Source organism: Perna viridis, chromosome 11 (genome assembly GCF_037379345.1).
Source record: "Perna viridis isolate PV_CMFRI_1.1 ecotype Kerala chromosome 11, ASM3737934v1, whole genome shotgun sequence".
NCBI lineage: Eukaryota > Metazoa > Mollusca > Bivalvia > Mytilida > Mytilidae > Perna > Perna viridis.
In genome coordinates, this window is record NC_142455.1 from 26,497,306 (window position 1) to 26,508,092 (window position 10,787).

General features: G+C 31.8%; 1 protein-coding gene across 1 annotated transcript; it reads left to right on the forward strand.

Moving 5' to 3' along the window:
* Positions 1–6,028: 6,028 nt before the first annotated feature.
* On the forward strand, positions 6,029–9,464 carry LOC148603531 (uncharacterized). Its single transcript, XM_088551448.1, has 2 exons — positions 6,029–6,396; positions 9,170–9,464. The coding sequence occupies exons 1-2, from the start codon at positions 6,134–6,136 to the stop codon at positions 9,462–9,464; spliced, it is 558 nt and encodes a 185-aa protein (XP_088407574.1). The 5' UTR covers positions 6,029–6,133.
* The last annotated feature ends 1,323 nt before the right edge of the window (positions 9,465–10,787 follow it).

The window sequence follows — 10,787 nt, forward strand, 5'->3', positions numbered from 1 at the left end:
TAAAAAATATTTTTTCACTAGCAACAACGACATCGAAACCCGGCCAGCGAAAGCTATATTTTATAGCCTAGCTGGCCGAGTGGTCTAGGGCGCTGGACTTTGTGCAGGCGGTGTTGCCATAGATGTCACAGCAGTACGAGTTCGAGTCCCGCGGAGGGGACGACCAAAAATTTGCATCGCAAATTTGACAGTTCTAACATCGTTGGGAATTTTTCAGACCTGTCTATACGTTTATATATCTTCCCTGTATCAATTTGATCAGATGGAGCAGTGTAGCAAATAGAGTCGTCACATTCTGAGACGTTGAATATATTATTCTTTCCTGGCATCTACTTGTTTTTCTTTACCAGAAAGAAAAAAACTTTTTGACATGGAAAACATTCCATTCGAAATTCTTCCCGATTGGGTGCATATATTGTACAGACCTCACTACGGTGGAATAGATTGCTGTTAATTAATGTGTCTAAAACACTTGTGCAGGGGGGTTTTCCTAAAAATAATGTTGAATAGTCATTTATAATTTATTCATATAAATGCTACTCCCACTCTCACATCATTTTATATATGATGCTTTTGACCTTAAGGTCATGTCACATTTATTGCTATTTTTGACTGAAATCGACCATCAATCTCTTTGGACTGGTAGCAATGACATGATTTCTTGCCATAATGATTTTATTCGATCGAAAAATAAGAAATGATAGACTAATTTTAAGTGCAATTTTGATAAATGAAGGCTGGATAACTCGATCTGTCAAAATGTAAAACATCTTTTCACTTTTATTTAAAAGAGTAATCAAGGAAACCAAGGTTCTAGCGGTAATCAAAAGAATTCCATACAGGGACAAAGACCAGACATGGAAAACAGACATACACAACCAAGAACACGAAGTAACTAAAATAATACCTACAAAGCAACAAAAGCAAATAAGCAACTTGGACTCCATTAAAAACTGGGAGCATGGACCAGGTGCACCGGTAGGGTAAGCGTCCTCTGCTTTTCTAGAAATAGCCGCCGAGTTGCTCATAAAAAGTAAAGACCGGGATAGACAAACGAGGAAAGGAAAACTATTACCCGTTTAATAAATCAGTTTTCATGGTGCAGATGGATACACCGTAACGATCCATGAGTTCATGATGACGACCATAAAACGTCTGTAGTGATGACTTCAATCTTGTAGCAACATAATCCTGCTCCAGAAGCCTATTTGTTAGAGTTCTAGTGCGATACAAAAAGTCTGCGTAGTTACGGCAAGCTCTGGCATAACGTATGAGTTGTGATATGAACACTCCATACGCAGGTGCAGAAGGGATGTTGCCACAGATGAAAGGAAAGTTGACAATTTTGAATGAAACGTCATCACGTTTGTCGTAAAGTTTGGTCAATAGTTTTCCTTTACCATCGATTTCTAACTGTAGGTCAAGATATGAGGCTGACTTCACAGTGTCTGTATACTCTAAAATTTCGTCAAAAGCGATGATATTAAAAATCTTTTTCAACTATATATTGATTAAAACGTCGTTCAAATGTTAACAACATTTAACACATTAAGCGGTTACAATTTCTTAACATCACAACAGTATAATCTGACTTAAAAATTAATAACCAACAACTTTTTGTGAAACCACTTTTAATCGGATGTATTCTTCCGATGTTCAAAGACATCTTGAATTAAAATAATGTGACTTTTCATCGTTTTATATCTGATAATTAAGCTATAAAGTATTACTCCCACACGAATTTTGATGAATCGACCTACTGGCCTTGAGGTCCAACCATATTTTCTACCGACATTGGATAAACTAACGGTCAATATCTGTCTTACTGATCAGAGGGCATATTCGTTTCATAAAGATGTGATAAAAATACTTTTTTTCTATGGCCTTCTTCAACTATTAGTGACAGACTTATAATTCCAAATCGTTGTTAAATTGTACTCCTCCGATAATTTTTAATACAAAAGTTACCATGTAAATAATATATTGCACCTTAATTTCGCTAAATTTTACCAAAACGTCAATAACAGAATAATTCAGATACATCAAACATGAGAAAACAGAAAATACAGACTTTCTTCACTCACAATGTTGCGAACAGAATAAAAAACAATTAAAATGAAATTGAAGACATCAGTCAACAAACTACTGAAGCACTAGGCGTATGAACCATCAGGTATGATGTAGGGGAACGAAAAGCATACCCCATCCCCCATGTTGCAAACATGTAAAAGGGTTATTATTATTTTTATTTTTTTTTTTTGTTTTTTGTTTTGTTTGTTTGTTTGTTTTTTTTTGGGGGGGGGGTGGCAAATTTACAACTTCTTTTTTTTTTTATTATGAATTATAATTACTCATATTTGAGAAAAATAATAAAGTCATAATGTCAAGACCAGTTTGCTGAACAATATACAAATTTTTTTTTCATTTATGGAGGTTGCACAAACACTGAAAATTGAAACTCTTCAATAGAGTTTTCTTTGCAAAAACTGATTGAGCATAGACAAAAAATGTCAATAAAGGTGATGATTTATTGGTTAAAGGTCGGAAATGAATTGACTAGAAAACACCTTTGGCCACAATTATTGACACTGATTAGTAATTAATTGATATATCATGACATTAAGGCGATTCATGACGTAACCTATATTTCTACATGATGTTTTTTTTCTACTGCACTTTAGCTATCATGATATATTATGTAGGAGCCATTACTTTTTAAATTGTTTTATCATTTACCTTAACCATCAGTTTTGATAGATTATGAAATTTTTTCAAGTTAATACCACTTTAGAATAATTTACCCAATTGGCATGGAAGAATTGAAATCTACAACTCTGATACACATGTATATTGTCGATCCTTTTAAATTTGTTTAAATAATACATGCCTCATTTATACAAGTATGTGTATTTTTTATGTACAGAATATATCTATCAAAACGTTGTATTTGATTGGTTGTTTTCGAAACATACTATCAAATTCTGTTGATAAATGCATATTTTACAAAGTATATACTGTGACAAAGTTAAGAACATTCATTTTGACTAATTTTGAATTTCCCGTCATGTTTACAGGAAGGAATTGTAAGCACCTGTTTTCGTTACTTTTGGTAAACCGATAATGTATCATTCATACCATCTGCTATTAAAGAATGGAACCATTTAAGTAAAGACGTGCAAAATGTGAATTCAATATCAAGATTCAAACGTGCAATCCGAAGCAAAAACACCTTACATAAACTAGGCATTCCCAAATATTTTAATTACGGCCCTCCTAAATTAAATATGTGTTTGACCAAGCTACAATGCTCTGTGTCTTCCCTTAACTACGATTTACACAGAGTCCATATTGTAGCTGATCCTGCGTGTAGTTGCTGTGCTCCCATTGAAAGTGTCTACCATTTTTCGAATACAAAAAATGTAGAGAAAACCGTATTACACTATTCGAAAGTTTACGCTTAATTCCTTTAAGAATGGATATTTCACTGCTTACCAGGGGCAGTACTGATCTAATGTACGAAGAAAATATACTTATTTTTGATAGTGTCTTCATATTTATTTAACGGTCAAAAAGATTTCTGATCTAATATTACGGAGGTAAAATCAGTGTCACACAAGAACAGCGCATCCATGTCCACTTTATAATTCTGTTCAGTTTTGTACATACATGTATATTTCTGAAGCTTTGGTGGTTTTTTTTAATTATTTTTTCATTGTACTATTGTTTTTCTTTTTTTTCTCTCAATGAACTGTTGTTTTTCTTTTCTTTTATTCTTCATTGTCTTGTAAAATATAATTCAAAATTTTCTTTTTTAATATTCATAATGATTTTATGCATGTTCTAATTTATGCATTGTACATTGTATATTATTGTTGGGAAAAGACTTCATAAGTTTGTAAAACTTGTGTCCTATCCCTTTTGTAGTTTTAACAAAAAAAATTGTTGTAAACTAAACCAAACCGATAATGTATCGTTTTTGCATGCCTTTTTGTTCTAGGCAAATAGGTTATTTCCCATAGACTATTTTGTTACTGTTGTGTAAATAACGTCGATTGGTCCGCAATGCGTGATTCGAGTAATTCCAAACTGAATAAGGTTTTGATGAAAATATAAATGATAATTATGACTGGCATCATATCATAGTCAAATCAAATCATTAGAAAATAAATCATATGGATATTTTTTTCAATTTCATGGCCAAGTTACGCTTGCATTATCAACTTTGTGACAGTTCAAAAATTAAAAAACTTAAATAATGTTTAGCAGACTTTAACGCCCTTGTTTTAATAATGTCATTTTGTAATTTTATAAGTTATAAATAATGTTTACGTTAAGTTAACGACAAGTTGAACAACCGCCTTCGAACCATCAAAGGTAAAGAAAGGTGTCCATATTTACAATTTATTCAAACAAGTGAACAACATTGACTTTATTAGTCTTATATAGAACTGGACATTGCCCGTTCATATTTACCGACCTGGTTAAATTACGTTTGTCTACAGCTGACAAAGCAACAATTAAACTATCACTGTGAATATTCGATTATTTGTCTTGATTTATGAAGAAGTAAAAATGTCACTTGGAATAAACAACACCTTTTAAAGACACTAAAAATCAATCACTCATTGATATAATGATGTCCATTGACTATAGACAGTTTTACTTGCAAATATTAATGCTTAACCGAACCAAGCGTAAATTTGACCTTTAAGATTTATATATAAAGCTTAGTTGTAGTTACATTGTTCATTTATAAATATAAGCTTAGATTTGTACGGGTATTTGAAGTTTCGAAAACTTTAAATATAAGGTAGGCATTAAGTATCTTTTTTCCGCTTATTTTTAATTTTTTAAATCAATTCATGTTCATTAGAAGGAAATCAACCATTAATTAAAATTACCGTTTATTCGGAACTTCATTCAAAGGTTCTGTTTATTCGGAACTTCATTCAAAAGCTTTATCAATTTTTATAACGCCTTGGGGATCATGTGGCAGCGTATTCACCTCAAATGCAGGAGACTGAGTGTTCCATCCTCGGTCGCGTCATACATGTACTGAAGACTAACATCGACAGTAATTATTTATCTGCTAATCACGTGGCATATAGTGCTAACAAGACTGCTCTGAATCAGAATGATGAGTCTGAGTGTAGTAATACGCCTTACAGCGGGTAATTGCTTTCAGGTGCTACCACATTAAAATTTAGGGCAGTGGGACAGACTAGTAGTTCTCGTTTGGTCAACTGTTCTTGTCCAAAACTTCATGCAATGTATACAAACAATCAAGCAATTAGAAAGGGTAAAAAGCAATTTTTAAATTGGTGCTATTCATTTTTTGTACTTACTCCACAAACATGAAAAGATATCTTACAACAAAAAAGTACGTTAACAGTATCTGTACTTTGTTATTGTTTCAGATGGAAACTAGACATTGTCTTTATCTATTTATTATAGTACCAGTGTTGGCATGTAAGTAATTTAGCATAAACGGAAAAAGTTAAAGAATATTTCATAAATAAATGAATATTTTGTATTGAAATTTTTGTTTTTCTTTAAAACTGAAGTATTGATACTATAATTTTAAAATTTGTTTTTGCCTTTAATTGTCTTTTACCTGTAAGTCACATGTGATATAATTGGTATTTTTTTTTAATTATAACCACTAGGTTAGATGCAGATGGACCTAAGGTCCCTCGGGGTATTCCCCAAACCAGTGTCAGTTTTGTAAAACACTGAGCATTATTCTTCTTGTATATATATATATATATATATATATATATATATATATATATATATATATATATATATATATATATACACAATTGTCAAGCTATCACCATTGTAGGGTTTGATAAATCAAGGTATTTAATTTTGGTTATAGGAGGACATTGCTATGAACAACATGTCTATTCATTATAAATTCAACAGTTTAATATATAGATCAACCAATACATACAGCTTTTTTTTAACAAAATGTTTATGTTTAGGTAAACCGAACAACATAAAATGTAAACGGAAAGAAATGCTAGTAGTTTTGGAACTATATAAACACTACAAGGAGCTGGTCTATTACAAAACTCTTTTGTCTGAGTCAATAGATGAGAATAAAAACATACAAAGTCAAGATCACGTTATGAATCATATGTCCAATGGAAGTATCCCACATACATCGGCGACTGAGGGAATTTCAACAACCACAGTACCTGATCTTATGAAAACTGGACCAACACAATCCACAACGACTACAAATACCACAAAACCTGATCTTACATTCCAACGAAATAGACAAGTTATAAATGATTCCATCAAAGAACTTAGTTCAATTGTAGATCGAGTTAGAAACATTCTCTTAATGATTTTGCTGTCACCTGGGAAAATAGGAACAGAACAGCTAAAGTAAGTGTTACTTTATTTATTGATTTAAAGGGGCTTTATAAAACATTTAAACCTCCACGATGTCGATAAGCATCAATGTCAAAGTCCTGCACAATGGTGAAAATTAATAGAGAAAACGGGATATCGCAACCCAAAACCTAAAAAAAAACATATTAGATTAAAACTAATTTCTCCACTTTGGTTTGAGAAAACATGGCTATATGAAATGTTATACCGAATATGATTCTTGCTGTAATTTTTATTTATCATGATTTCACCTCAAAACTTTTATTGATGACAATAAATACAGACGAACTGGTTATTCTTTATTGTGGAACAAGTGTAATTTAAAATCTTTTAAAATGTCACAAATTCATTGTTGATTCGACCACACATTAAAACACTTTTCCGATCAAAGCAGTTTCCATTGTATTATATTATATGTTGAGTAAGACGCTACGTTTCACACTATGAGTTCATTTCGTAATAATTCACTATTTCGTGTTTAATTTCGACGCAATTTTGAGGTCTATTCATGGAAATTGGTAGTCAGAATAATTACTATGAAAACGCGTTTAAATTTCCATATTGGTTATGGCGTCATTTCAGTAAAACTACGTTTTTTAATTATAGTTCTTGGATCTGAGATAGAAGCTTTGCCGAATATATGCCGAATTTAAAATTTGAAGTTTTTAGGCAATGTGCGCATGGGAGGTGACTTGCCCTTAATTTCGCAAAACGTAAACTTCAAATGATATGTTACATGATAAGCACAATATGCCTTTATTTAATATGCAGGGATAAAATATTAAAAGTGTATGCATTGCAATTATATAGGAAAATAAAATAATTAACAAAAAAGGAGATCTCATGTACACATAACTTTTGTCTAAACTGTCATATAGACATGAATTTAAATAAAAATAAAAATGCAGATCCCGCCAAAATTTTAATTAAGTAACATAATGTCTTGATGTACAGCATTGACAGAGAATTATATTAGTTACCCCAAAGCTACCAATACTTAATGTATTTGTTTATCTCATTAGCTATTGATTTGGCTGACATTTATTTCTTACAAAACACTAATAAAACATTATAATCAAATGACTCATGGAATGTCATATACGAAAATAGTGGAGACTGTTCAGCAAGGCACAACTTTGGGTCAGGACGTTTGAAAAAAAATCATTTCAAGCAGATGAATGGCAAAATATCAAGTGTTTTCTTCTTTGTTTTCTTGTGGTCAGACTAAATAAGTTCTGAAGTAATAGCTGGCCTGTTGTTACTTATTTCAAGGTTGGAAGAAATTGCTTTACTTTTCAATAATCATTTTGTTGAAATTATTTAAAAAATCTAAATAAAATTATCAATCGGGATGTTAATGTTTCTTCGGTCTTAAATAAAATCCAAAGATATGGCACACCTGTAGTTTCCAGCAAAATATCTACGGATTTTGATACCGCCGAGAAACTTGTCATCAAGTCGTTATGCACGGACGAACAGACCATAATCACTGTTATACTCCTGGAAAGTTGAGGGTGTATAATTGTTATTAGTTAATCGTTTTTATATTATTCTCCCGTGGTGGCCAAACACCATGGTGACCAGAAAATAATAAATGTACAATGACTAAACAGGAAAGACGAGGTAATTTGTCATATTAGACTACAAATAGTAACGTTGTTACATATTTATGTCATTTTTTTTATTCTATAAAATAATGATGTATTATATATTTAAGCGTAAGTGTTTGTAAGAATCAGGCAAAATGGGAAAAATCAGAAACCCCACCGATCTGACAATAACATATCACTCAAGGTTGCCTTGTTTATTTTAAAAGACCATTATTTTATCTCTGCATCATTGGATTTGCTCAGAATTTTTTTCAATAGAATCTTAGAAAAATGAGGTTTTTGACAGAGTTATCTGCCTTTGAAATGTTCATTTTCAGTGCATTTTAATGAAATTGTAATTCAATGGCCCAGCATGATATGGAAAATCTTGTCTGTTTTCCTTAATTTTGATAATGCAAATAGTCAAATTACACTATACTATATATTATATACACTATACTACACTATATATTTTTGTAGTGGAATATGGTGGGTTTTTTAATACCATGTTTCACTCACTGCCTGATTCTTACAGAGACTGACACTTAAAAGTTATTTATATCTGAAGTAAATGGTCTGTGAATGTATGAATAATTAGTATAATCTAGGTTTAGTTTATAAAAAAATAACATTTTTAAGTTGTGGACATTTTCCAGTGCACATTTGAAACACTAGTGAAATGAAACCAATATTATATACATTGCAATACATGTAAGTGCTGAAATGATGTTGTTCACAATTGAGGTTCATCACAAATATCGTTTAAGAAAATCCCCTCCCCCCAAAAAAAATCCCCTAAAAATGTCACTCTGCAAATAATATTATTGCAGTGAAGGAATAAAAAGAAGAATTGTACAACCATACATCGTGTACTAAGTTACAGCCCTAGATTAATCCTTCGAGGAGGAATGACCCGGCCAGCGGAAGCTATATTTTTATATAGCCTAGCTGGCCGAGTGGTCTAGGGCGCTGAACGTTGTGCAGGCGGTGTTGCCAGTTGACAGTTCTAAGATTGTTGGGAATTTTTCAGACCTTTCTATACGTTTACATTATCTTCCTGTATCAATTTGATCCGATGGAGCAGTGTAGCGAATAAAGTCGTCACATTTTGAGACTATATATTCTAACATAAAAACCACGGGAAATGATAATATTGTTTGTTTTTATTATTTTTATAGCTTGATCCTTGACACGATGTATACTTCTAAATCAAAGAAAATGACACCAAGCTCGACGACTTCACCACTGACTGTTCCCATCGTAACACCTTCGCAACAAGTTCAAAATCGAAAAAACATTTCAGTCTTAACAAAGGCGAAACCTGTTATTTTGAATAAAAACAAGAAAGGCAAGAAGCCAAAGAAGAAAAGGGTACCAAAATATTTGCAAGAGATAATAAACGAGACCCAAGAAATGGCTATGGAATATAACGAGCTAGTTACGGAATATAGGATGTACCAGCGTATCATGTAAGTAATACAACCAATAAACATTCTGGGTGATGTTATTCACTCCACAGGCCCAAAGCAAGTCGACACTTGTCAAAACCCACTAATAATCATTTAAAACTGTATATGGCACAATGTCATTTTGCTCACAAAGTAGGGGGTAAGAAATGAGGTCAAAAATTTTTGTAGTGGAATATAATGATTCTGAAAGTTTGTTACATTTATGAGTATACAAGTGTTATGCAAGGAAGATGTTTTGAAGAAACTACAACCGATTTTAGATCTGTTCGAGAGGAATAAATTTCTAAACCGAAATGACAACGTTTTTTTAAATAAATAAGGATTGAAATTGGCCAGAACGATTACGACTTCGTGAGCGGAGATATAAAAATACTCGAACTACTTTTGTCAATATTGTGAGATAAGGCATTTTTCTCCTTTAAATATTGTAGATCATAGAAGTACCTTACTCAAGCAATTAAAAGTACTAAAATGCGTTACAACTAATTAAGAATTGTATTATGATTGGTTATTTTTATATGTGAACATCATATTTTGCTCTTTGACATAACTATTGGGGCTAATTTTTCAATTTTTGTATTGAGCATTGCAAAAAAAAAAGGAAAATGAGAATACATTCTAAATTTGCAAAAATGTACAAATTTCCTATATCTTTTATTGTTATTTTGTGATCTGTTTATTTGGTTACGAATAATATTTTTTTTTTGCAGGGCACAGCTTGGAAGAAAATAAAATTCATAGTTTTTATATCAATTAAGCGATAAGCATATGAAGAATTAAAAAGAAAAAAACTGCTACAGATCCACAGGTTATTAGGTAACTTGTTTGAACTCAGCGAGAAGCATATATGTCTCATAGAATCGGTGCTGCCAATCGTGCCATCAGTTAAACATGAAACAAAAGTCCCAACATATCCAGATAGAAACCAATTCATAACAATAAATCGTATATATATTGGTGCCAAGAAAACAATAAATGTGCGATGATAAAAACACAATGAAATGTTGTAAAAATAATATGTAATATAGTGTAACGCATGTTAACACAATGATAGATTCATGGTGTTTATTTTCATACTTTTACATTAATATGCATTGTATATTTATATTTACAAGTAGATAGTAGTAATTTATGCCTTTAAAAGTTCAGAGCTATATAGGCCAGGCACTTCATGTTAATACGTTTTCGGGTTAATTTATGGCTTTCTGACATGTCATGTGTTGATATTGAAAATGTCATCATGTAAAGGGTTGTGGCAAAGAGGCTTTTTTCTAAAGAAACCTTTTACAATTTTTTTTTCAAATTCGCTTCAGTCAGTCAATAACGT

What these genes read in the sequence shown, in the direction of transcription:
- LOC148603531 (XM_088551448.1), top strand. Translation starts at nt 6,134, where the DNA reads ATGAATCATATGTCCAATGGAAGTATCCCACATACATCGGCGACTGAG. An exon ending in ATAGGAACAGAACAGCTAAA is followed by an intron (nt 6,397 to 9,169) that starts GTAAGTGTTACT and finishes TTATTTTTATAG; the next exon opens with CTTGATCCTTGACACGATGT.